Raw genomic sequence first — 27,889 nt, 5'->3', positions numbered from 1 at the left:
TAAAAGTTTAGAAAAGCAAATCTAGCTACATGTTTTCTTCATCCCCCCAGTTCTTTTTCAGAAATAAATAATAACTTTGAAGTACCTAATTCAACATAAATATAACGATCTTAACAAGTATGTGCCACTTTTACAATAACTAATAAACTTTAATCAACTTAGACATGTTTAAAGTACATTGGAATATATTTCCTTCATGACAGCAAAATGCTTATCTTGCAGAGAAAGAAATGGAAGTTTTTCTGTTATAGCAGAAACAAATGGACTAAAGCAAGTTGATAATATATGAAATTCAGGAAAAGACATGCATTGCTTTTGATATTATGCAGGAATATGTACTGTAAATGTCTACTGTATTAATATAAAACCTTATTTCTTATCATGCTTCCACTTCTTCTTTACTTGTTCAGTTTATATTCTCACCAAAATTTTGGGACTAGTTGAATTCCATGTGCTTTAATTGCAATATATAGTGTCTTTGCTTCCTCCTGGATGCTAACTTAGAAATCATTATTTAACAAATAGGAAAATCAATATTATAATAATAAGCAAAGGGACTGCATGTATATATGTAACTTTAACATAACCTTTGTTAAGCTTGTTGATATTGATAATATACTCCAACTTAGAGGGACATAGATAGGTTATTTTGACACCAGAAAAAATGGAGCAGAATTCTGAGGTTGAAAATTTGTTTCGTTATGCCACTAAGGGTCAGATTAGAGAGGTCTTAGAGGTTTATGAGAAGAACCAATTGACATTAGAAGCAAAGATCACAAGAGCAGAAGATACAGTGTTACACATTGCTGTTTATGTAGGCCAAACCAATTTTGTGACAACCCTTTTGGATAATATCACAGAAGAAGTGTGTCTTGCAATCTTAAAGTTGCAGAACTCAAAGGGAAACACTCCTCTGCATCTTGCAGCTGAGCTTGGAAATATGGAAATTTGCTACAATATAGCTAGAAGGGACCCTACACTCATTTCTTGGCGCAACTTCCAAGGCGAGACGCCGCTCTTCTTGGCAGCGATTCATGGTAAGAAGGATGCATTCTTTTGTCTCTATGGCCACCAACAAAACAAAGATGACTACTCACTTTGCAGAAAGAACAATGGAAATACCATTCTTCATTGCACCATCTCAAGTGAATATTTTGGTAAGTATCCCATGCATTGTCATCAATTTTGTCATGTTTGATCATATTAACTATTGTTAGTTATGCATACTCATTTTGATTTTATTAATCAACATACTAAAATTAAATATCATTTATGTATTCATTTGGTTACCTAAATTTTTGGTACTCCAAAATCTAGATACAATTTTATTAATATCACAGCTAACACTTGTATAACTAAGATCCAAACTTGATCCACACTTGTTAAATGGTGATCCACATTATCGAACTCTCGAGTTAACTCGTAAATGCTCAAGTCAAGTTTGATAACATTGGATATACTGATATCAACTAGTATATTATTTATACACATCATGTTAAAAACATTTCATGATCATATCTAGCACTTGTATTTCATTGAATATATTTAAAGTTTTGATGAATTTGACAGGATTAGCACTTAAAATAATTGACTTGTACCCAAACCTTGCGGATTCTGTAAACCAGGATGGGTGGTCACCTCTGCATATTCTTGCCATGAAGCCTAATTGTTTCAAAAGCAGCACCAGGATGGAGTTTTTAGATCGTTTTGTCTATAATTGTGAGAACACTTACGTTCTTACACACTTCTATAGTATTCTGTTTCTTTATCAAAACTAAATGATTTTAAGAATCTTAAGCATTTCTTTTCTACTTTTAAAATTCTTAATGGCTTTAATATTCCATATTTAAAATAAATTTTTTCACATAATGTTTAGACCTTATTTGTTCCATATTTACATATATAATAAATTAGAAATAGAAATATGAAAGATTAAATTTAAATGTACGTCCGATGTAAATTTCTTTGATTAAGTTCATCAATAGAATAATTGAAATCTACAGTTATTAAAGCTGTGTTTGTTTCTAAGAATAGGATAAAACAAGACATTGAGAATAAGACATAAAGGATAAAGACATAAAATTTTGTGTTCTTATATCCTATTTTGGTGATAAATTAGAACAAATTATAAAAATCTAATTTATTCTCATTTTTTTTCATTCAAAAAATTTGAGACGGAAAATATAATAATAAAAAATATAATTATAAAAAATTAACAAGAATAATGAAAGAAAAACTGAAAAAATAAGTTGTGTCCCTTGTTAATATTTCCGTGTCCTTCCTGTTAGGATGGACACAAAATACACTAATCAGTGTTCCTAAACACATTATCTCTGTAAACAAACGCAGCCTAACATACAAATTCCCCTATTTGTCTACAAGTAAATTTTCTAGCCATAAGGTGGATTACCTACCTTTATTCTAATCATAGTAACTAGAGTGAGACCCACTCAATGTTCGAAAAAATAAATCAATTATACTATATAGTATATTTTAATAAGTGTTTTACTATTTAGAGATTGATTAGATAATATATAAACTAATATTAAATTTGAAGTGTTCTATATTAAAAATATTTTACAGAATATTTATTTGACAACTTGTATATAATTTTGTATAATTATTCAACTAAAATATTATACAAATTATAGTTCATTGTTTTAGGGATTTGAATTCATTTATATTTTTATATTAGAATTATACAAAACTACATCTTTTCATTCTTTAGTTTGTAAATAATTAAAAAAAAAAGTTAGAAAAAAAAATGAATGAGAATGAAAACATAAAAAAGTAATATAAAATTATGAAATTTAGTTTTCCTCTCTAATAAACCGTGATCCTGTCAGGTTTGATTGTTGATGATGTCAGCGAGGAAGCAAATGAAATACATAACAATCGGAGAGATCAGCAGAAAACTAAGTATCCAATGAACTACAAGACATGCATGAGCTTTGTGTCTTTGTTTATGCGTGCAGCTAAAGCTCTGAGTGAGTTAATCAACCATGTCTAGTATATGCATATGCCAAGTTTAACTGTACTAATTTGTCAATTTACACTGTGACACAGCCTTTGGAAAACATAGTCATAAAGCTGAAACTGATGATGAAGAGAATTTCTCAAGAAAATCCTACATCAGATATGGTATTGATTACAGCAAATTTAATCTTTTACTAATCACACAGTTTTTGTGGCTTGCATGTTAAATGTTAACAGTTGCAGCTGGTTCAACTTTAGGTGTTTTTTTTGGGCATTTTACACTCATTTCCTAACATCTAGTGTGTGTATACACATGCAGAGAAAGAGATGACAAAGAAAGAAACGAAATATAACCGGTTTCCACCAAATTGGGAAACCATTATCCGGATTCTAACAGTTACAATAAAGGCATTGCTACTTATCTGTGGTGTAGGTAATATATATATCCACAAGCACTAGAGTTCTCATAAGTTGTTTCACAAGAAATTAAGAAAAAGAAAACAAGTTGCTACCCCTTTTTTCACTGAGTGGCAAATTGCAGGATCATCTTGGATAGACAAAATCCAAAGGAGGAAGGCGAGGCACATGTGGGCAAAACAAGTGATGAATGAACTGATTCAGCGCGCTTCATTATACAAGTACACATATAATGGAGGAACTCCTCAGGGAAAAGGGAAAACAGATAGTGGTATGCAGAATGGAATTTATGCAGAAAGGAGAACAGACTCACCTATATTGATTGCAGCAAAAATGGGAATAACTGAGATGGTTGAGAAGATCTTGGATATATTTCCAGTGGCTATACAGGATGTGGATTCCGATAACAAGAATGTTGTTCTTTTGGCTATAGAGAATCGGCAGCCCCATGTGTATAATATGTTGAATAAGTCTGACATAACCAAGGAGAGCGCATTTCGCCAAGTAGACAGCCAGGGTAACAGTGCATTGCACCTTGCTGCTACATATAGAAGCCATAAGCCTTGGCGTGTCCCTGGTGCTGCAATGCAAATGCAGTGGGAATATAAATGGTATAAGGTAATGCAAATTAGAATGTTGCTGGTCAGATAATATTATGTTTCATTGGCAAATAATAGTTTAACAACAATTCAAAGTTGCATTGAAACAATGACTCATGATCCTTGTGGCTTTTGCAGCTTGTTAAGAACTCCATGCCTCCAAATTTCTATGAACGCTACAATAGGAAGGGGCAAACAGCAAAGCAAGTCTTTGTTAGTACACATGGGCAACTTGTGAAAGAAGGTGGTAAATGGCTCACCAAAACTGCAGAATCATGCTCAGTGGTTGCAGCACTTGTTGCAACTGTGGCATTCACAACCTCAACAGCTATACCAGGTGGTCCTGATCAAAACACTGGTATACCACTTCTAAGGGGTAGACCTGCATTCCACGTCTTTGCTGTAGCATCACTCATTGCACTCTGTTCCTCTGTCACATCCCTTGTTTTGTTTCTCTCAGTACTCACATCTCGGTTCCAAGAGAAGGATTTTGTTGTTGATTTGCCAAGAAAGCTTCTTGTGGGGCTGACAACACTCTTCGCATCGATAGCATCGGTGTTGATCTCATTCTGTGCAGGGCATTACTTCATCATTGAAGATGAACTGAAATATGCAGTTTTCCCCATATATGCTGCAACTTGTTTGCCTGTGTCATTTTTCGCACTAGTCCAACTCCCACTTTACATTGATCTGGCTTTGGCTATGCTTCGGAAGGTTCCTCAGCGCAGCTATAAGGTGTTGCCTAACTACTTACCTGACCATCATCATTAGCTAAAGATATTTATTTACTTTGTAATTTGATAAATGCTGAACAATAAACTATAGCTACTAGATAGGGTCCAGATCAGGAACTTCTGCTGTTAGATAGAGTTTAAGATGAACTGCAATGGATTTTTTTTAACTAAAAACAATACTAGTAATTCAATATACTAGTACATCTCATCGTGCATACACAACCCAGGTCCATGGTTACCACTGACATCGTCCGTTATGAGCATCACACAAAATTACAGCAGCAGGATGAAATATAAAGGGGCAACATCTATCCTACATGAAAAAAATGTTTGGAAAATAGTTACAAGACCTAAATTCTATACATGATCATAACAAAAATTAAGTTAAAAAGTTAAGTGCACTTTGTAACAGGAAGAAATGTTCTGTCATCTTTTCTCAGCCATACGGTGGAACGGGTTTTCTTCACCTGCTCTGCAAAGAGACAATGCCTGCAACCAAAAAGTGCATAAGAGGAATGAATTAATGAAATGCCATTTACAGGGACACATAATAATCATAAGACCCATCATATTGGGAACGTAATTTGTAGCAGTACATTAGTCATCAGAAGCAGAAAACATTTCTCCCACTAGAGAGATTTAAGTTGAATATACAAGAGCGGAAGAAACAAAAATCCAACCTTTCATAATCTAACTTCTGAATAACTATGCCATTCAACAATAGTTCTGAACTGTACACCATTACCCCTGCATGTGCAGAACATGTTATTTTTTATTTTGGCTTTTAGGCAGATTATAATTTTTTGAAGGTAATTGAGACAGATTCTAACCCTTTTCAAGAAAAGGCACACAAGAGGCATGATCTTCTTCACAAGATAGGATCAGTAGATCATCTAAGATTTTATTTTCCTTCAAAACAGATCTGCTGATCCTCTCCATTACCTACAAGAATTACAAGAAAAAGATATTAAGATGAATCAAGCCAAAGGTTGCAGTCAAAACATGGACTAGTTGAATTGCATGCATAGAAATGTCGATATATATTTCAGAAAAGAGGGTGGGGAAGAGGGAATAACCCATCAATTTCATGGTTAAAAATCATCAATGAACTCCAATAAGTATTAATAATAAAATGAAAAATTACAATTAAGTTATCAAGTAATTTCTTTGCCAGTGAGATAGAAACAAAAGAAAATTCACGGCAACAAGGAACTATCCAAATTCTAAAGACAGTTTTTATCCCCTGACGACTTAGGGGTATAAACAAGGTAAATGCTTAAAGAGAGAGATTCATACCTGGCCCTGAACTGCCCTCACTAAAGTTGAAATAATCTCTTTACTAGGTTTAGTATTTGGGGTGATCAATACTCTTCGACCCTGCAGAAAGTAATGGTCATTTAGCAGGGGGAACAAGCCAAAAACTGCCTGTTTGTTTTTTAAATCTGATTAATTAAGCTTTTGTGTCTAGTGGGATAAGACTTTCTTGTTGTTGTTGTGCCTCCAAGTCTTCTGAAAGTTCAACTATGATTCACTTAATTTTGAAGTAATTATTTTAACCCATAAGCAATTTGTTTATATGGTTCAGTTACAAGGAATTAAGTCCCTTGTCAACCAGAAATAGGGGAAGCTATACCTTTGCGGATGTGACACAAGCTTATTTATCACAGAGTTAGCTTTTAATTTAATGACATGCCCTTGTTTGCAGGCAATGCTTTTATGCAGACAATGCAGCACAATGCCATGTCACAAATGATTGTCACACGAACAACTAAACAGGGGACTTTAACACTATCAAGTTGAAAACTATCGGGTCATAGCTATTGCAAGTAGAACTTGAACGAAAAAATTGCTAGAGTTGTTCTAACATACACAAGTGCAGATGCATGCATGCCCACATACATAACCAACAGATATTTGTACAAAACAGTTAGAATAATAAGCTTGCTCAAATCTTAACCAGTGAACCACATGCATGAATTAATGGTTAAAAGACTTAATTGGTTCCATAGATTCATTCACCTCTAGAAGTGGATGCCGGGATGCACGGGCAAGTGACACTGGCATGCTGAAACCAAACTCCTTTTCCTTTTTTGCGTCCCTTAATATGTAATTTTTCTCATCAATAAAACAACTAGCTTGTCCGCAGCTCTCAATCCATAAGTGTGTGACCACTGGTTTGCCAAATGCAATAGCTTCTAACATATTCCTTGTACGTACAAATTGATCAGCTATGAAATGTGTTGCGTCTGCAATGGAGGATGCTACAGAAACGCCGAGTCGTGCTAAAATCTGTAATAAGTCCATAAACAAAATTAAACTAAAACCCGACTATATTTCAGTAACACTGACAGTATCGAAGGTAAGACATCATTACCTTCTTCTGATGCTTAATAATATCTTCGTTTAAGTGGTTGCTGTACAGAATTCGAACATCAGTCATATCCCTCCTCTTCCTTGAATCTTTAGACGGAGTTGTTAATTCCGGGCTAACGGGACTCAAGTTACGGAGTTCTCTTTGGAGCTCCTTATGGAAAACTTTGTGAAGGCATGACCTTGAAAGATTTCCATTGCAAGATTGCTTGTAATAATCATCTCCCATACAAACAGGTGAAGCATCATTCATTGGTGTCTTACAATTAGCTTGCGTTGTCGCAGAAGCCAAGTCAGACGATTTGTGACAATCTTTTGGCGACTCATCTGAATTGGTGACTTCAAAATTATTGCTAGACAACCGGACAGCTGCAATATTCTTTCCATACGATTTCAGATTTTCATCCTTCTCAGCTATAACATTACAATCAATAGGACTCCTAGAATGAATACTTGATTGTTTATTTCCAGCACTAGATTTTCCTTTGGGCGCCACAGATGATTTAGATGAATCTACTAAATTCTCAGATCCTTTATCATGATCAGAATACTTCCTAATCCTAAGTGATCTCCTTCTTCTAGGACAATCTAATGCATCCATTTCAATCTCATTGCTAATGCCTGCAGTACTTGCTTTTGGAGTAGAATTAGGATCCAGTGATTCATCTGCATGGAGGACAGTCCCATTAGTCTTCTCAAGGGAACCAATCCTACCACTAAATTGATTTACTGTTAAAGACTGTCTAGTTCTACGAGCGATTGGTGTACAATGATAAACCTCATCCTGTAAGTGCTTTTCATTAACTCTACTCCTTCCACTTACTGTGTCATTGCTATCATGAATCTTTAATTCACCATGATCAAGTATTTTCAAAGCACCTGTTGATTTTCTTTGATCAACCATTGGAGACAAAACCCCTCTTCTTCCATTCTCATTAGCACCTGAGGTTTGTATGGCTTCTGCATTTAGCTTAGTCATCTTTGATCTTGTAACAATATTGCCCTTTTTGCACTGTCCGACTTCTGTACATTTCTTTGATAAACTTGAAGTTTGCAAATCTGACTTAACTTCAGCTTTCCTTTTCTTGTCAAACTGCCTTGAACTATCCCTAGATCCAACAGGATTGTGTTGACCTTTTGAACTGCTTCTAGTATTACAAATAGTATCATTAGCAAGAGTTTCAGCACCACATAAAGCTTCCATAGCCTCAGCAGCCATTTGAGTATCAAGACCTACATCCATCGTTTCCTGTACATCTGCATTAGCCTTGGGTTCCATCTCTCCTCTAGAACAATTGGCATCAAGCTGTTCACCCAACTCCTTAGCAAGGTTCCTTGTTATTCTTCTTGTTGCTTCCTCTACATTATTATCCCATACTCTCTGATTATGCCTCCCTAACCTTGAATCAGAGTGAACTGCACGAGTTTTCCTACTAGGGATATTTAACTTTTCCTCAGCATCTTTATCATTATTTGGCCTGCAGACTTTGGTCTTCTGGGATACTGGCAAAGATTTTGATCCACGAGTTTCACAATAAAAGAAGTCCTCCTTTCTTCTAAGGTATATGTCTCCCCCACCTTCATCCTCACGGCTATCATCCCAGTCAAAGACTGCAGCTTTTGCATCTTTGCCCCTATCAGTAACTCTCTTGGCCAAATTTTGTTGCCCTTTTCCATTGGCCACTGACTTTGATTTTTCCTCCACATTCTTAGCACAGTTAGCGGAAAGAGGCGTGGTGGTTGTTATTCTTGTAGTATTTTTAACACGGTTAGTATCTTGATCAAACTCCATGATATTATCGTGGAGAAACCTATCTACAAAATCAAGAGCATTAAGCTGCGACAACTCTCCAGGTTCTTGAGAGTTGACATAGCTTAACCCATCATGGCAGATAGGCAACTCATCCACTCCATCAAAATCATTGCTTTCAAGAGAAGGTTCATTAGTTTCAATGGGCAAAGCATCATTGAAAAGTTTCCTCACTGCTGAGCTAGCAACCTTGTCTGCATTTTTGTTCTTCTGTCCCTCTATCTCCATGCTGTATTTCGCACCACTGCATTCCCGATTAACTTCTTCAACTTTCCCATAACATCTGGGAAAGGATTTGGGAAAGGATTCATCATTATCCTTTACAACCATATGCTCTTGACAAGACTGGCTATTGCCCTTGTCAGAACTGGTCCCATTTGAAGTTTTTTTCGAAGCCACATTGCGAGCAGCTAAAGCAGCTTTCCTTAAAGATTCAACACGCAGATAAGTAAATCGTGGTGGCTTCAAACCTGTAATAAATAAAATAAACTTTACCAGCGCAACCAAAAGAACAGTGACATTAAATTTATATACAAAACAGTGTAGAACAGGAGAAACAATGATACACCACACTTGTATACACCAAACAGTTGCCAATGAGGTTTCAGCTCAAAAAGGCATCAGCACCAAGACTCTAAGATCAGATTTGTGACAGTGATATCATATGCCCAATAATCCATCAAATGCCCCAAATATACACCAATGTTAATGTACCTAAAAGAAAAGTTCAAGGGGTTCACCTGAGTTGTTGAGTTCATTTTCAATAGAATCAATATTCCCAAACGATTTCTCATCAGAGAATCTTTCATGCTCTTCCTCCTGCTTGTTATACGCAGATTGACGATCACCACCGTCGGAGACATCCGCATCATCATCCCCACCCTCTAAAACCTGAGTTCCATCTAAGCCTTCGACTTCACCTTCACCACCACTTTCAAATCCAACATCCCCTTCTTCATTCAGCAACTGTGTGCAGTCATCAACAAGAGCAGCACCGTCAAAATCATCCAACGGCTGAGTCTCACCTGCGAAATCCAACACCTGAGTCTCGCCTGCGAGGTTCATCGGCTCAGCTTCCATATTATCACCATCGCAATCATCAAAAGGCTCTGTGTCTTCGAAGTAGCGCGATTCATCATCACCTGAACACAGTAACAATAAATCCCCAAAAAATGTCAAATTTAAACTTTTATTAAAAACAAAAAAAAACATAAATAAAACATTATATGGGAAAAAATGCGGTTAATGTAAAGCAACAAATAGAGAAAAGAGTGAGCTTGAAGAGAGTAATGGAAGAAGTGAAGACGGAAAAAGAGAACCCACAAGAGGGAGAGTGAGAAATGTCGAGTGGCTGAGTATCAAGGAAGTCGAATTCTTCATGAATCGAAGTGTCTCTGCTGTATGTGTTGTTGTTCTTGTTCTTGTCTTCCCTAGAAGAAGCCATTGCTGCAAAATCTCTATTCAAATTAGGGCACAAAATGGTTCATCATCATCGAAAGAGAAGTGGAGCGCGAAGAATAAGGGTTCTGTGCCAAATTTTTTGGAGGGGAAAAATTGGCGGTTACCTGATTAAATTAAAATTTTAATTGACATAAGATCAAACAAAGGGCATTTGGTCTAGTGGTATGATTCTCGCTTAGGGTGCGAGAGGTCCCGAGTTCAATTCTCGGAATGCCCCCATTCTAGTTTTCTCCTTTTATAAATTGATTGTGGTTATGGGCCTGTACATTGAATTAGGCAATGTATCGGTGAGAACACAAGAACTTCTAATTCAAATCGAAAATTGATTAAATTAGAGGTTCATTTTACTAGATAGACCCCAGATAGTTATTTTCATTTTAATTTGGATGTTTATTTGATTTGAATTAGATTTAATATAATTTTGACTGATTTTACAACAATAGAATCATTCAAGTTGAAAAAGAACGAAGCATCCGTATGTTTGTACCTGAAAAACATCACACTGTGTCTTATAAAAAAATTCCAATTATTTAACAAATAAAACATATCAAAGAGGTTTCTACAATTCAAATTTTTTCGATTCCAATTATTTAACAAATAAAACATATCAAAGAGGTTTCTACAATTCAAATTTTTTCGACTGTTGTTTTTCTCCCTTGACATTCTTTTTTATGGGTAATCCTTCAGCCCATTGTATCATGGTTCTCGTGTTTAGTGGTGTGAATGGTGTTCTCACCTCTTTATACTTGTTTCTTGGATGGTTGCGGCGCAGAAGTTCAGCTTGGTCTTTCAACACCTTTTGTATTTGATCAACCAATGAATTTTTAGGACCCAAAACGATGTCTAGCATCAATTCCAATCTGAATGACTTTAGGATATTCTATATGGTAAATTTGGTTGCGAGTGAGAGGTTAGTAGCGTCAGTTAAATGTGTGTTGTACGAAACATAAATCAGGTAGGTTTATAAACTGTTAAGAACCAACAAAGGGTTAGATTTCACACAATCCAAACTTTACAATCTAATTTAAAAACAAGCATCCAACTAGTAATAGAACAACAATACATTTTAATTAGAAAAATATAATGAATACATACTATTAAAACTGATTTAATTAGGTAAAATCAGGAACAACTAAACTAAGTCTGAACTAATTGTTTAATTAACTCCCAAGCTACATAGAAAATCAAGTCAGGGACTATTGGTATTACTTGAATAAACATCCTCTCTTTTGAATTGTAATAACCATTCACATACATGCTAGAATAAACATTCTGCTTAGAAAAACTAATCAAATCATACGTAGTAGCATGGTGTAAATCAGTTGAAACCACATATCCACGCATGTAAAATGGTTTAAAAGAAGAATAAACATCCACTATTCCAACAAATTCAAATAACGTCTCTTTAAAAAAGAGTAAACATCTAACCTGGTCCTATCCATTTCAAATTAGGATAAGGCGACCCTCATACAAAAAAATCATCCACGTTGATCTCTATCCATCCATAAAATAACCCATTACCCCCTCCTTTGTATCCCCCGTCCATAGTTGACGGAAAAATATGATCTAGCAGTTACCAGTGTTAATCTGGACGTTAGTTCAGAGTTAAGAGTCAACATGGATTAGGAGAAATGGACAGAGGTCGATTTGTCCCTCTGTCACATTCAAAAACGGCGTTATTTTTGGGTTAAAGAGGGACCACTTTTACTTGGTCCAGCCTTATCCCTACTATGTGGGCCACTCTAATTAATTCCCTAATTGGGCTAGACTTCACCTCACCATTTGGGTCCTGACTAGCTCTCTTCCTTGGTGATACCATTTTTTTTTCTTTTTCTTCAATCTCTCCTTCGTTCTCTGTTCCTCACTATCTTCACTGCTATTTGTATCTTTATATCCCAGAGGATGTGACTTGTATGGCTTGTCCTCAGTTATTTCATACCCATCACTTGAGAATGATGAGTCACTCAAACTCCTCATCCACAACTTTAGGCACACTAACCGAATGATCAGAATAGATGTAAATTTCATTTGTCTCCTTGTTTTTACTCTTGTTATTCCTCGTATCATTTATCTCAGCATCACCCCTCATTACATGTAAGCCAGCCTCTAAGTCAGGTGCCATACTATCAAAACAAAACATAGTCTTGTACTCTGTGTAACCCAGCTCCTTCAGTAATGCTTCAAAATCAAAGAAGTTCACCAAATCAATGTCTAAAGGTGATCATTTCTTCACTTTTCCATCAACATAATTCAAATTACCCTGTGAATTCCTCTTAAAATATTCTCTATGATAAAAAACAGGAACTACTTCAAACTCATCCATATGCAAATTACTACTACTAATCAAAATTCAATTCATGACCTTTTATCTCACTGTGCCAGTGATCTAAACTACTGACAAGCAACGTTATTTATTTAACAAATTAGTTAAAAAGCTTTAAATTCTATTCACGAAAACATTTTTAAAAAAGCACAACCAGGCAAACCATTTCAACATCATTGAATACTCCAACACCAACATGCAATTTAAGAATAGAGATTGGATATTGCTAATTTTTGAGATGGTCAAATTCGTCACTAACTTGAACGGCGACAAAAGCTACCTCCACTCCATGACATTAGCGACTCCGTCAATTGCGCAGTTAGAAGCATTGTCCGAGTCCTTCTTAGCGGCCTTGTCAGCACCAACACTAGCTACTTCCACAACTATCTGTCCTTTCGCGCGAAGAATGTTACAAGGTTTTGGTTATTCTGTAAACACAGGTTAGGATTTGGGGGGTTATATGGGTGATAACGATGTTTCCTCCCTCTTTAACCCAAAAACGACGCCGTTTTTAAATGTGATAGGGGGACAAATCAACCCCTATCCATTTCTCTTAATCCACGTTGGCACTTAACTCTGAAATAACATCCAGATCAGCATCGGTAATTGGCAGATCAGATTTTTTCATCAAGTATGGACATGGGATAAAAGGGAGGGGGCGCAATGGATTATATTATGGACGGACATGGACCGACTTGGGTGACTTTTTTTGCGAGGGATCACCTTGTCCTAATTTAAAATGGAGAGAAACTGGATTGAGTGTTTACTCCATTAAAAAATAAGAAACAATATCAAGTTGAGCAGTAACTTTTCAACGTCAATTTAACCAAGATCAAGTTGAGCAGTAACTTTTTTATCTTTTCTTTTAAAAACTACCCATCCAAAATAAGAAACATATAGTATCACAAAAAAAAAAGAAACTAAGCAAATCAGCAAGAGTCATATGTTTTTTTCAGTTACAACAAATTATTCAAACATCTACAATGATTCACAGGAAGTAAAATCCACTAATTCAAACTAAAAGTAACATCCACTGATTTATAAAATAAATATATGGTAGCTAACTAAAAATAGAATTCAAGCTAAGGAATACTCAGAAACCAAGTTCAAACAATTGAAGAATTCAAGCAAAAGTTCAAAAGAAATGGTAGGAAGAATAGTTATCAGGGATGTTGAGGACGGCTTAGGACTAACGGCGAGATGAATCTAGTTCTACGGAGAAAGCGATGGCATGAGATGAGTTATTCCAGTGGCCGACGGTGGCTGTGCTGACATCCGTTTTCAACGGCGATGACGAGGGCACGAGGCAGACGAAGAGTTAGCGGAGGGTGGAGATGATACAGCCCGATGACGGCGATGAAGAGGCGGCAACGCAGTGGAGATGCAACAGTGCAGCAACGGTGGAATGCGGTTCGATTGTTTATGCGTTTTAGGAGGCTGCGGTAAAAAATAGGGTTTTGGTGTGGGTGAAATTGGGTTATGGAGTAGCTGAAAGGTGAAAGTGAATTTTGGATTTGGGATGTTTTGACTGAATATTAGGCTTGAAAACGCGGCCCGTTGTTCATGTTTTTCGCATTTCTCATTGTTCACCCAGCGGGATTATTTCCTGAATGTTCTATTTGTAGGGATGGCAACATATACCCTACCCGTGGGTACTCAACCCAATCCGCAGCAGGTAGGGTAGGGTGTGGGTAAGAATGAATGTTGAACCAATGATCTCTTACTAAATGCAAAAGATCTGTAGCCACTAAGAGAAGATCATTAATTGATAATTTACTACCTTTTTTTACATAAAAATCAGTTCTATTTTAAATTATCATCAAGTTATATAAGAATGTTACATTTTTTTGGTAACCCGCGGGCTAAGAACGGTAAAGTTAGGGTTGGGATCTATGAAGTACGGACACTTCTTTGATTTGTATCAGACACATTTTAAACAGGACACTCCTCAACACTCGTTCAACATGCGTATTTTTTGTGTCCAATTGTATCTTAATAAAAAATAAAATATTATTCTTCAGACACATTAGGACACACCTAAATACCTCACGTGTCGGCGTGTCCACCTTATTTTTAACATGTATTCTTGAAATGAGTTTAGAAAGAATATATATTATTAATTATTAAAACAAAAAATATTTTAAATATTTTATATAATTAAAAAAGACATTATATTTTATATAATTAAAAATAATTTAAATATTTTATATAATTAATACAAATAAAATACTAAAATATCATTATAAGTTATCTAAAAAAATTTTATATTTTATATATATCGTAACTTTGTATCTTATAAAAATTTTAAATTCGTGTGTCCACGTATCTTGTGTCATGTTGTGTTCTTGTATCTGTGTCAGTACATTATAAGTTGAGATATTCTCAATCTACAAACAAAATAAAGTTAAATTTATATAAAAATTTTAATCTACATGTAAAATTAGAATTGGATACAATTTTTATTCAATTCTATCCATTGTCATCCCTACTATTTATAAGATAAATAGAAAAAAAAGGATATAATGATAAACAATTTTAATTAAGACGTTGAAATCAAATTAGATTAAAGACCGTATTATAGAATAGTTTAAATTACATATAATAAGAATATTGAGTTTTTTTTTTTATTTTTTTTTTTATCTAATGTCAGGTTAGACTTTTATGTTGATGAAAACTTGTATTCCAATGAGAAATACTAAGGGCATCGTCATCAAATATTTTCATAAAATTAATGACTTTTATGATATTAAAATTTGTATTTATAAATAATAAAGTATATCATAGACATAATTATTTTTCTTGATTATTGATATGTCTTATAGCCCTAATTTGGTGACAGAAGTTATTGGATTGAGAAGTAAAAATTAGAGAAAATTAAACTTCTTTTCTAAAATACTAATTATTTAGAGTATGAATATTTTTTTAGTTTATTGTATTTAGGTGTTGAATATATTTTGGATATTTTTTAATTTATTGATATATTACTGTGTTTTATTAAATCTTTTTTTTTTCAAATACGTTTGGACACATTTAAATATTATTATGTGTCAATATATTCAGTTTTATTTTTATAATTTTAATATATACTTTTGAAATGAGTTTAAAAATATTATATATTATTAAAATAAAAAATATTTTAAATATTTTATATAATTAAAAAATTAATTTATATTTTAATATTAATAAATATAAAAATATTATTATAATTTATCTAAAAAATATTTTATATTTTATATATATACCGTGTGTTATAAAAACTTTAGATTTGTGTATTCACATATTCTGTATTGTGTTCCGTATTACGCTTATTATTTTTCATGTGAGAGAGAGATGAGTATAACAAGAAGCTGTGAGGAGAGGTGGGGAGTGGATCTTTTCCAGTAAAGAAAAAATTGGATGGTGTCAATTATGATCTCTCACCCTTCAATGCTTTCTCTTTTATATTTAATTTTGGCCCCACTTATAAATTTAACGGTGGGAGATCACACTGCATTTTCTCAAGTGTTAAAAAAACTGGAAAAAATCCATTTGTGTTTCACACTGGCATGGGATATACAAATCGGAGGCACCGATTTGTTTGTATTATTTTCTTTTTCAAACAAACAATCACAAATCGGACGGTTTAATTTGTGATTTCGAAAATAAAAAATTTTAATGTTAAAATTAGACCATACAAATCAGACCTCCAATTTGTAGTTTATTTTTTTTTTCAAATAAATTGGACCGTCTGATTTATATAAAATACCATATAAAAATACCTAATTTTCTAATAACAATGTATTACATATATTTAATCAATATAAAAAAAATTAGCTTCCGTATTATGTGAGTGCATCATAACTAATTATGGACCCTTGGATCAAAATTTTTCACATCAAATACCATTAGAAAATGAACCCTAGACTAATTGAATAAATATAAATTACATTTAAGGGATAAAGAAAAAAAGACAGTTCAACACAGTTGGGAAGAAGAAAATATTAGGAAGAAAATAACGCAGCAGTCGCATGGTTTTGCAGATTTTCTCCCTCTCTTCTTTTTGGTAGCTATACTCACTCACTTCAATTCTTCATCACCCTGCATGTTCGTTTACTATCTTCTTCTTTTTCTTCCAATATACTTAGTTTATTTTCTTCTTCATGGTTCCCAATTCTAGGGTTTATATTAATTTTGCCCAATCTTACTCCTTCAATATTACTGTTGCATTTGTTGACTTTGACTTGAATACAAGTAGGTTTCTTTGTTCGTTTGTGGATTGCTTAATTTTAATGGTGACTAATTTCTGGGTCTTATTTGTTTGTTTGTTTATTACTGTTATTTATTTTGTTTTTGGGGCGAGGAATTTAGCTACTTTGTGTGGGATTGCGGTAGAAAGGTGTCAAATTTCACTGGAATTGTTTAATATTTTTGTTGCTTGTTTCATACATGGTTCGTTTTCTCCTAGCAAAAAGTGGATACATGTAGTGTTGACCGGAGAAGCAATATTTCTTTGGAAATCTGTTTGTTGTGCAGTTCTTCATCTTGTAGAAAATTTTGGTTGATATAATGATATTGGATATAACTGTAGAAAATCATCTGCAGGGTCAATCTGAATGCGAGGACTGTAATCAATTAATCAATGTAGCCTGTTTGTCAGATCGCCTATCCATACCACTAACGTCGGGTTTTAAATCTGAACTTTTGATGGATTGCAATAAAGAAGAGGCCTTAAGGGCCAAGGTTCTTGCAGAACAGAAGATGCAAAGCAGGGATTTCCCAGGTGCTCGTAAATTTGCTCTCAGGGCTCAGCAGTTATTTCCTGATGTGGAGAACATTGCTCAGATGCTTGTTGTTTGTGATGTGCATTGCTCTGCAGAGCAAAAATTGTACGGTAATGAGATGAACTGGTATAAAATTCTTCAGATTGAGGTGACAGCTGATGAGGCCACAATTAAGAAGCAGTACAGGAAGTTTGCTCTCCAACTTCATCCTGACAAAAACAAGTATGCCGGTGCAGAAGCAGCATTCAAGCTGATTGGGGAAGCACAACGAATTCTTTTGGATAGAGAAAAACGCTCTGAGCTTGACAGGAAGTGCAGGGTTGTAATGCACGGGCCTTCTATGGCACCTCATCATCAACAGAAGTTTCAGATGAATTATAATTCTGTAACACAAAACACTGTGAGGCCTAATTTTACGACCTTTAATCCTTGGCAGCAGCAACAACAGCCTTCTCAAACATCTCAACAGGGGATCAATGGTGACCGCGCTACCTTTTGGACTGCATGCTCATTTTGTTCGGTTAGATATGAGTATTATAGGGAAGTTTTGAATAGATCTCTTCGCTGTCAACATTGCAATAAGCCCTTTATTGCATATGATGTCGATGTTCAAGGTACAACCCCAGCAACTAATCTAAGTCAGCAAACTTTCACCCAGCGGACATATGGCCTCAATCATGGTGCCGTGAAGGTGGATTTTGGAGCTCAAGCTAATCTGCATACAAAGAAGTCCGATCCAGAGTCTAGGGCAAACAAAGGCTCTACTTCTGATGTCTCCAAAAAGCCAAATGGAAAGAGGAGCAGGAAGCAGATGGTTGAATCCAGTGAAAGTTCTGATTCGTTTAGCAGTGATTCTGACGACATGTTTGCTAACGATAATGGTTTTACTGATTTGGAAAAGAATTCGGCTTCTAGAGAAGAGCATCCGCGGAGGTCTACACGGCAAAAGCATCAGGTTTCCTACAATGAGAATGCAAGTGATGACGACGATGATGAATCATTTGAGCCTTCAAGAATCAATACGGGGAATGGATCATCAAACCCTGCTAATGAAATGAATAATCAAAATGGTTTAGCCTCTGGTCTGAAAGATAATAAAAAAGCTGTAAAGCGAGACTCTGAAGAGGACTTGGTAAATAGAAATGCGAAAATTAAAGAAGTGAGGGGTGAAGAAGTAGTGGGAGATTCAAAAGTAGATGAAGCTTCAGAGAATGATGTCTATCCTGATCCAGAGTTTAGTGACTTTGACAAGGACAAGAAAGAGGATTCTTTTGCTGCTGGGCAGATTTGGGCTATTTATGATATGGCAGATGGCATGCCAAGATTTTATGCTTTGATAAAAAAAGTTATGTCTCCTGGGTTCAAGTTGCGGATAACATGGCTCGAACCAGATCCAGATGACGATGATGAAATCAGCTGGTCGAATCAGGAATTGCCAATTGCATGTGGGAAGTATAAACTTGGTAGCAGTGACATCATTGAAGGCCATGAGACGTTCTCGCATGAGATTACTTGTGAAAAGGTTGGCCGGAGCTCTTTCAACGTGTACCCTAGAAAGGGAGAAACTTGGGCTCTTTTTAAAAACTGGGATATTAAATGGCATAAGGATGCAGAATCCCATCGGAAGTTTGATTTTGAGTTTGTGGAAATCTTGTCAAATTATGTTGAAGGTGACGGAGTATTTGTTGCATTATTGGGGAAGTTGAAAGGCTTTGTGAGTCTCTTCTTTCCTATTTTGAAGGACGGTAAGCCATTATTTCAAATACCATCAACACAGTTGTTCAGATTCTCTCACAGGGTTCCGTCTTTTCGGATGACTGGTCAGGAAGGAGTAGGTGTTCCTATGGGATCTTTAGAACTTGATCCTGTATCCTTGCCTATGAATCTGGATGAGATTGAACTTCCTGGAGAATTAATAGGGAAAACTAGTCAAAGTCCATCTGTTGGGATGAGTTCAAGGTCTTCAGATGCCTTAAAATTCTCCATGAAATCTGACACACATGCATCTACTTCTAAGATTAACTTGGAAGGTCAAAATTCAACACTAAGGACCAAGGCTCCTGTTGATCATATTGCTAATGGTAGTGCTCCTTCAGCTTCAGTGGCAGCAGCTATTCAAGTACCCAAACAGCAGTTCTTCAATTTTGATGAGGAGAGATCAAAGGTTGGCGTTGGTCAGGTTTGGGCAAGTTATGGTGGACAGGATGGAGCACCAAGGTATTATGGTTTGATTATATTGATTAAGCCTAGCCCAGATTTTGAGGTGCATGTTTTGAATCTTACTAATTGCTGGATACCAGATACCGCTGTTAAATGGGATGACAAGAAAATGATCGTTCCTTGCGGACGATTTCGGGTTATACAAAGTCCTGTTGTCTCTATTCTTAAGGACACAAATTCTTTTTCACATCAGCTGCATCCTGTTACTGATGGTAATGGCAGGGATAAGGAGTTCATAATATTCCCAAGGAAAGGTCAAGTTTGGGCATTGTATAGGAAATGGACAACTAAAATCAGGCGAGCCGATTTGTTAAAGATGGAGTATGACATAGTGGAAGTTGTTGAAGAAGATAATAATAGTTTGGGGATAGAGGTGTTGCCTTTGGAGAAGGTGAGTGGTTATCATTCAGTCTTTAAGGGCAAATCAAATGGGAGATCACCTGCAACCCAGAGAATACCTAGCAGAAAATTGCTCATGTTCTCCCACCAAATCCCAGCATTCAGACTCACAGAAAGACATGGCAATCTGAAAGGTTTCCTCGAAATTAGTCCGCGAGCTCTGCCGGCTAATTATTTAACCGATAGATGAGGGGTAAGCTAAGAATCTTTAGGCTAATGGGAATAATACTGCTTTTATTTATGTTACTACTTTAACCATGGTGTAAAATTTGTTCAGATGTCATTTTTAGACTCTTTTCCCCCACCTTTTCCCGCTTTGTAATTAGGTGAAGATTTTAGATATTTATTTATATGTGCATGACAGCACCTGAACCTGCAGTATAAGGGCATTTGAGGTGCATTGTCAATTTGATTTGGGTTGCGCTACAAGTGAAGTGCATGTTTGGATTTTTCATTTGTAGCTCTGACATGTAAAAATGCAAAAGAAAAATCAAGCATGCTATGTTGGAACCAAGTTTAAACTTTAAACCAACCACTTGTTAACGCATTGGCTTCACTTACCAAGTGTGTTTTCCTAATTAATTTTGTACCACATATATGATGCTTGCATTATATCCTATGATTTTGTTGTATATTCAAAATATATGATTTACCGCTGTTGGGAAAAAATTTCTGGTATTATTATGGTTTTAGTTTTTTTCAATGTGGTGACACTTCCGGGGTCCATATTTTTATTAGTCAGAAAGTTTTTGTAGGAAAAAGAATGTCAAGTGGGCATTTGGTCTAGTGGTATGATTCTCGCTTTGGGTGCGAGAGGTCCCGAGTTCGATTCTCGGAATGCCCCATTTGTAAGAGTTTTGCTGAAAGTTGATAAAAAGTTAAATATTTTTCTGGGTATTAGCTTTGCTTTATATATAATATATATTTTTCTCCTATCCAAAGCTTTTTAAAGTGGAGAATTTTTTAAAGTCGATTCGTGTTTATCAAAGTTAAAAAGTTTAATATAATTTTGTATATTAATTAATATTTAAATTTAATTTTTACATTAATATTTATTATAATATTTTTAAATTTTAAAAATTACTTTATTAAATACACTTGTTGTTAATGTTTAATAAAAGTCATTTTTCATTTAATTTATCAAATACAGATGTTACAATTTTTAAAAAAGTTAGTTTTTAAAAGTTAGTTTTATAAGATACTTTTAAAAAATAAAATTTTACCAAACTAAATCTAAACTAACTTGTAAAAGTTGTTTTTTTAAAGACAATTTTTTAAAAGCTGCAATTTGTGTTTGGTAAAATAAAAAAAGACTTTAGTACTAGCACTATAATTATGCTATTTTTAAAAATAAAAGAAAAGATTATAATAAACATATCTATCATAAAGAATAATTATTTTTTTTCAAACTTTAGAATTTCATATAATATAAATATTGAAAAATGATTCTATAAGCTCATACAAGAATTGAAAGATTGAAAACAAAGAGAATCATAAATTTTTATGTCAAGTATGCCTAAATACTTATTATATTATGTGTTATTGAATAATGGACTTATCATTTAATAAGACTAATAAACATAAAATATTATTCTATTCTAGTAGGTCAATAACATTACAAAAATTAAAATATATTACAAGAGGAGCAATAGAATAAATTAAGTAACATGCAAAAAAAAAATCATGAGAAATAATGAATAATTTTTCAATTGTAAAATGTGATCGCTTCGTTATATTGCTTCAACACTAACCTAATGTTTACCTTATATTTTAAGATTAAACTTGTAATTCTAAAAGAGGATTAGATCTTTATCCATTAGCTCAAGTATGAAAAAACAACTAATTTTTTTCTTGTATTTAATTTCTTTAGTATTTTTAACTTTCTCATAAAAAAGAGGCACAAAAAAATTAAAAAAAAAAACAAATAGAAGAAGTTCATACTTAGTGTGTGATGTGTGTAGAACTTGTGAAGATTAGAGTAAGAAATTAGAAATATATAAGGACTCTAACAGAAAGTGTGTACAAAAAAAAATAAACGAAATTTGGTGTTAATAATTAATAAGAATAATTTTGAATATTTATTATATGGTTATATTAAGATTTTTTTTATTTTGATAAGTACAAGCTAACTTTAAAAAACTCTTTTTTAAGTATTTTTTAAAAGTACTCATAATTTTTAAAAACTGCAAGTACAAACATATCTTTTTAATTTACCAAACATAAAAGTAAGCCTTATTTAAACTTAGCCAGTCTAAACCCCTGAATTATAAAGATTGGTTGAGTGATAATATATGGTGTTTGTTAATATACTGTATCGGAATTTAAACCTTGATAATATTCAAATAGTAAATAAAATTCTTACATGTGTGTATAAGTGTGTAGTGTGTATGAGTTTGTAAATTGTGATACTTAGGAATGAAGTCTAATTCATCGATCAAAAATATAATTTGGAATATTCATGGTTAGTCCAATGAATTAAACGAATTGATCTGTTTTTTTTTATTGTTTTAAAAAATTATTTTTTGGCCAAAAAACTTAAATAAAAAAAGTTTAAGTGAAATGAATTGGATTATGAAAATATTGACAAACTACTAATTTTTTTATAAATCCAAAAAATTAAAGGGTCGTCCGTTTAGTTCACGAAAAAATTTTTTGTTTAAATGAATAAATAGATTAACCCGATCATTCCAATACAACAAAGGTATAATAACTGTAATTATACAAAGAGTATGATGGTCTTTTTTTAAAATATGTATAAGGTATGAGTTGGACTATATCAGATCGAATACCTACTCGACCCAATATGATTATTTATTTATTTTCAAATAAAAATTAAATAAATCTTGAGAAATATAAATTGATGGAATAATTAGCTTATTCGCCTTTTTAAATAAATGTTAAAATTCAAAATTTATCCCTACGTAGCAATTCAAAAGAAATTAAAAAAGGTTAAAAAGACTAATATATGCTATATTTCTTAGTGGCTATGGACGAAATTGTAATTTAAAAGACTAAAATATGCTATATTTTAAAAGAATGAAGTACTTAGTTGAAGTTTATAGATACGCAAATGCATACCATGGCCGAGTTTTAGGGTATATTAGAAAAAAAGGTTGATTAAACACAACACAGTAATTGGTTAATGCTTATTAGTATAACTTTTTTAAGATAATTGATCAAGACCTCATTTATATTTAGATATATCTACCCGTAAACACCCCTGGACCTAACCATGGCTACTTATGAATTATGATATAACTAATTATCAAATATTAGGCATTGATAAAAGAATTTAAACGCAACATTCTTAAGAAAATTCACAAAATTCTAAAAATAAAATACTAAAATAAAAACAAAAAACAATTATAAACCAACCACACCCTAACATTTTGTAGTGCAAAATGAAAGTTCACATTATGTATTATCGGGCTTCTTTACATAGAAAGCTTTTTAATGTTTTTCAATCAGCACAACTTTTATAATGATGCTTTGAGGGCTAAAGATGCAAAATCCAAACATGCAATCAGTAGTTTTGTAGCATGATACTAATCAATTTGCAAGGCAACTAATAATCTAATGTCTAAGAAGCTTAGAAGCAGAACCAAGAACTTTAACAAAGTAACCAGCATACCCTCTTTACTTCAAAAGGCATCAACAACAATGGCAATGCCTTAAAAAGGGGGGAACTGTGATGCATAACACTAGAGTCATACAGATACATGGTTTTAATCTAATTTCGCAACCCGAAAAGGGGGAAGAAAAAGGATTAGTCCAAAAAATGACATCAGGTCAACAAATTTTGCTCCTTGGTTACAGAATATGACACAAATAGAGTACTAATGTTCCTACTCAGAAGTAGTCTAAGGATTCTAATTTATCAATCTATCATTTAGAGCTAAAATAATGAGTTGGTAGAGCTGCAGGATCAAGTTCAAGGAAACTTGCCAAATCGCCATGCTCTTCTGTTAATCTGAAAGCAGGGATTTGGTGGGAGAACATGAGAAATCTTTTGGAAGGTATAGTTGCAGATGATCTTCCACCGGTTTTGCCCTTAAAAACTGAATTAAAACCACTTAGCTTCTCCAAATATAAAACCTTTATCCCTGAGCTATTATCTTCATCAACAACTTCCACTATGTCGTACTCGCAGTTTGACAAATCTGAGCTTCTGATTTTAGCAGACCATTTCTTATATAATGCCCAAACTTCACCTTTTCTCGGGAGAATAGTATATTTCTTATTCTTACCATTACCCTCAATAGCAACAGGATGCAACTCATGAGAAAAAGAATGGGTGTTTTTGCAGACAATGGAACTACTAGCTCCAGTTGCCGTTTTAAATTGCCCGCAGGAAATGTGCATGTCCTCGTCTTCCCACTTAACGGCATCCTTTGGTGGCAAGTAATTAGTAAGCCAAGTAACACGCACATCAAGATCAGGGCTAGTCCCAACACCCATAATCACACCGTAGTACCTCGGCATTCTATCATTCTCACGGTAAAATGCCCAAACCTGGCCAATCTGAAAATTTTCAGGGGACTTCTTGGCATGAAAATTGAAGAACTGAGAATCGGGTATTCCAACAGCTGTTGTGACTGAATCAGAAGGACCAACACCATCATCAATATGATCAACAGAAGCCTTGTTCTTTAATGCTGAGTTTCTTCTTTCCAAATTAACCTTAGATGGAGATGCATCACTGTCAGATTTCATTTTGAATTTCATAGCATCTGAAGACCTTGTGCTCACCCCAACAGAAGGACTGTGACAAGATTTTGCTTTTAAATCTTGCGGAAGATCAATCTCTTCTTCCAGATTCATAGGCAGGGATAAAGGATCAAATTCAAAAGATCCCACAGGAACACCTAATCCTTCCTGACCAGTCATCCTAAAAGAAGGCACCCTGTGCGAAAATCTGAATAACTGGGCCGATGGTATTCGGGATGACCAATTACCTTCCTTCATAATTGGATAGAAGAGGCTCACAAAACCTTTCAACTTAGCCAAGTGTGCAACATCTACTCCTTCACCTTCAACAAAATCCGACAAGATTTCAACGAACTCAAAATCATACTTCTGATGAGATTCTGCATCCACATACCATTTAATATCCCAGTCTTTAAACAAAGCCCAAGTTTCCCCCTTTCTAGGGTACACTTTAAAAGTGTTGCGGCCAGTCTTTTCCCAAAGAATCTGATGGGAGAATGCTTCACGAGATTCATAAATTTCAGTTTTACCGAGTTTATATTTCCCACACGCAATTGGCAATTCCTCATTTGACCAATTGATTTCATCCTCATCATCTGGATCCGACTCAAACCATCTTATCTGCAACTTGAATCTCGGTGATAGAACTTTTTTTATCATGGCGTAGAATCTAGGCATGCCATCTGTAGTATCATACATAGCCCAAACCTGCTCAGCTTTAAAATTCTCCTCTTTCTTGTCCTTGTCGAAGTCACTAAACTGTGGATCAGGGTAGACAAGATCTGCTGATGCTTCATCTATGTTTGAATCTCCAGCACCTTCCTTTCTCCTCACCTCCTTGTTATCCTCATTTTCCGAAGCTAAACCATTCTGATTATTCATTTCACCAGCACGATATGATGATCCATTCCTCTTATACCTACTTGAAGGTTGAAATGATTCATCATCGTCATCATCATTGTCACTGTCACTTGCACTTGCATTCACCTTGTTTGAAGCCTGATGTTTTTGTCGTGTAGATCTGCGTGGCTGCTTTTCTCTAGAAGTTGTATTCTTTTGTACATCAGTAAAACCATTGTCTTCAACAACGACATCATCTTCTGAATCACTGCTAACCGAATCAGCACTTTCACTGGACTCCTGCTTCCTTCTCTTTCCAATTGGCTTTCTCGAGACATCTGAAGTAGCACGTTTTTTCCCCCTAGACTCTGTATTGAACTTGTTAGCATGAACATTACCTTGAGACCCAACACCTACATTGGAAGCACCATGATTGAAACCATTATTCTGCTGGCCAGAAGCTTGCTGACTTGGATTAGTTGCTGGAGTTGCACCTTTACTACCAACATCATATGCAAAAAAGACCCTATTGCATTGTTGACAGCGAAGGGATCTATTCATAACCTCCCTGTAATACTGATATCTAACAGAACAGAAGGAACATATAGTCCAAAAAGTAGGGCGGCCACCATTAAGCTCCTGTTGAGATGTTTGCCTAGACTGTTGCCCCTGCCAAGTGGTGGTGTTCATAAAATTCGGCTTGACAGTGTTCTGCACTGTAGGTTTAAAATTCATGTGAGCTTTCTGTTGTTGGCGAGATGGCATAGTAGCATTGTTCATTGCAACCCTGCACTTTCTGTCAAGGTCAGATCGTTTTACTCTATCCAAAAGCACTCTTTGTGCTTCCCCAATCAGCTTGAATGCAGCTTCTGCACCAGCAAACTTGTTCTTGTCAGGATGAAGTTGGAGAGCAAACTTTCTGTATTGCTTCTTAATTGTTACCTCATCAGCCGTCATCTCAATCTGAAGAACTTTATACCAGTTAATCTCATTACCATACAATTTTTGCTCTGCAGAGCAATGTACATCACAAACAGCAAGCAATTGACCAATATTCTCCAGATCAGGGTATAACTTCTGAGCCTTAAGAGCAAATTTATGAGCCACTGGAAAATCCTTGCTTTCCAACTTCTTTATAGCAATATCCTTAGCCCTAAAGGCCTCTTCTTTATTGCATTCCATCAAAAGAACAGACTTCAAACCTGACAGTGATGCTGTAGCCAGGCAATCTGACAAACAAGCTATATTTAGTTTGAAACGTCCGAACAGATTGACCAAATTTAAATCTTTCAAATAAATCTTCCAATACCCACCACTCAACAAAATGATTGCAGTCCTTACATTCAAATTGACCCTGCATATTTTGTATGGCTTTTAATAATTAGATCCAAATTCCAAACAAAATTTTGTAACAAATGCTGAGATGGAGGAGTTGTTGGTATAAGAAACAGATATGAAGACATAAAAAAGTAATAAATTTCAATAGAACAGTTGCAATCCAACCACAACCATAATCTGTATACCTATGAACTTCTCAGGCACAAACCAAGCAGAATCAAACAGGAAGAATCCCCCCCCCCCCCCCCCAATCTGTACGCCTTAGGGTTTCTTTTAAGCAATCCTACTCGAAAATTAGCTGGGACAAAATTTCCCAAACAACGGTAACTCCACAACCCAAAACTCGATTTGAAGTTCGTGAGGACCATTTAAAAATCCAGAACATTACAAATCAAGGGGGAAATGAATATAACACAAACCGCACAGATCTTAAACAATACCACAGTGCTCTCCTACAAACCCACCATAGTACCAAATGAGAAACGAAACCGAACTCATGACGAAGTAAACGAAAGGTTGGCCAAAAAATAGAAGACATAAATACCACAAAAGCTTGAACCAGCAGCCCAAAACATAAAAAGCCCCAACAGTTTACAATTACAATTAGGGACCATTAACGAACAAGTGGAGGTCAGCAAATGTAATTAAGTAATTTTGAATATGTAAAATGCGGGGCAAAATTGATAAAACCCTAAAATGGGGGAAACTATGAAAAAACAAGTATTTTCGGAGAGAGAAGGTGAACGAACCTTGTGGGTTGTGAATGAAGAGGTGAAGTGAGGAGAACGAAGCAGAAACAGCGGCTACAAACAAGAAGAGAAAGAGAGGAGGTGACAGAAGAATAGCATGCTTGTTCTTGTTCTCCCAAGCGATTCTTCCCACTTTGCCACTTTCAAGTTTCAACTATTGGGTTGCAATTATCGTAAATGTTTTTC

The 27,889-nt window shown here is 34.8% G+C and overlaps 4 protein-coding genes and 2 non-coding genes across 9 annotated transcripts; 4 read left to right on the top strand and 2 right to left on the bottom strand.

Moving 5' to 3' along the window:
• The first annotated feature begins 640 nt into the window (after positions 1-640).
• LOC130974166 (uncharacterized) lies at positions 641-4,785 on the top strand. Its single transcript, XM_057898922.1, has 7 exons — positions 641-1,157; positions 1,570-1,719; positions 2,847-2,987; positions 3,067-3,141; positions 3,296-3,409; positions 3,518-4,011; positions 4,131-4,785. Exons 1-7 carry the CDS (start codon positions 665-667, stop codon positions 4,761-4,763), a joined length of 2,100 nt encoding a protein of 699 aa, XP_057754905.1. The 5' UTR covers positions 641-664; the 3' UTR covers positions 4,764-4,785.
• LOC130974165 (uncharacterized) lies at positions 4,732-10,410 on the bottom strand. The gene is made up of 8 exons (XM_057898921.1): positions 10,230-10,410; positions 9,647-10,048; positions 7,101-9,376; positions 6,746-7,015; positions 6,023-6,103; positions 5,557-5,668; positions 5,407-5,473; positions 4,732-5,215 (listed from the first exon to the last, which is right to left on the bottom strand). Exons 1-8 carry the CDS (start codon positions 10,348-10,350, stop codon positions 5,119-5,121), a joined length of 3,426 nt encoding a protein of 1,141 aa, XP_057754904.1. The 5' UTR covers positions 10,351-10,410; the 3' UTR covers positions 4,732-5,118.
• Positions 10,411-10,512: 102 nt separating this feature from the next.
• On the top strand, positions 10,513-10,584 carry TRNAP-AGG (transfer RNA proline (anticodon AGG)). Its single transcript has one exon. It is a non-coding gene; the product is annotated as a tRNA-Pro (tRNA).
• A 6,050-nt stretch (positions 10,585-16,634) lies between these two features.
• LOC130973859 (uncharacterized) lies at positions 16,635-20,498 on the top strand. 3 transcript variants are annotated; one of them, XM_057898544.1, is made up of 3 exons: positions 16,638-16,773; positions 17,272-19,667; positions 19,751-19,972. In XM_057898544.1, the coding sequence occupies exons 2-3, from the start codon at positions 17,374-17,376 to the stop codon at positions 19,761-19,763; spliced, it is 2,307 nt and encodes a 768-aa protein (XP_057754527.1). In that variant the 5' UTR covers positions 16,638-16,773; positions 17,272-17,373; the 3' UTR covers positions 19,764-19,972. The 3 variants fall into 3 exon arrangements, with proteins under 3 accessions (XP_057754526.1, XP_057754527.1, XP_057754525.1); XM_057898543.1 differs by having other exon boundaries at positions 16,635-16,732; positions 17,272-20,498; XM_057898542.1 differs by having other exon boundaries at positions 16,639-16,773; positions 17,272-20,498.
• A 343-nt stretch (positions 20,499-20,841) lies between these two features.
• On the top strand, positions 20,842-20,913 carry TRNAP-UGG (transfer RNA proline (anticodon UGG)). The gene has a single exon. It is a non-coding gene; the product is annotated as a tRNA-Pro (tRNA).
• A 2,765-nt stretch (positions 20,914-23,678) lies between these two features.
• On the bottom strand, positions 23,679-27,876 carry LOC130974006 (uncharacterized). 2 transcript variants are annotated; one of them, XM_057898711.1, is made up of 3 exons: positions 27,704-27,876; positions 26,930-26,970; positions 23,679-26,845 (listed from the first exon to the last, which is right to left on the bottom strand). In XM_057898711.1, the coding sequence occupies exon 3, from the start codon at positions 26,796-26,798 to the stop codon at positions 23,955-23,957; it is 2,844 nt and encodes a 947-aa protein (XP_057754694.1). In that variant the 5' UTR covers positions 26,799-26,845; positions 26,930-26,970; positions 27,704-27,876; the 3' UTR covers positions 23,679-23,954. The 2 variants fall into 2 exon arrangements, with proteins under 2 accessions (XP_057754694.1, XP_057754695.1); XM_057898712.1 differs by lacking the exon at positions 26,930-26,970.
• Positions 27,877-27,889: the final 13 nt, after the last annotated feature.

Source organism: Arachis stenosperma, chromosome 4, assembly GCF_014773155.1.
Source record: "Arachis stenosperma cultivar V10309 chromosome 4, arast.V10309.gnm1.PFL2, whole genome shotgun sequence".
Taxonomy (NCBI): domain Eukaryota; kingdom Viridiplantae; phylum Streptophyta; class Magnoliopsida; order Fabales; family Fabaceae; genus Arachis; species Arachis stenosperma.
This window is presented reverse-complemented; position numbering and strand designations above follow the sequence as displayed.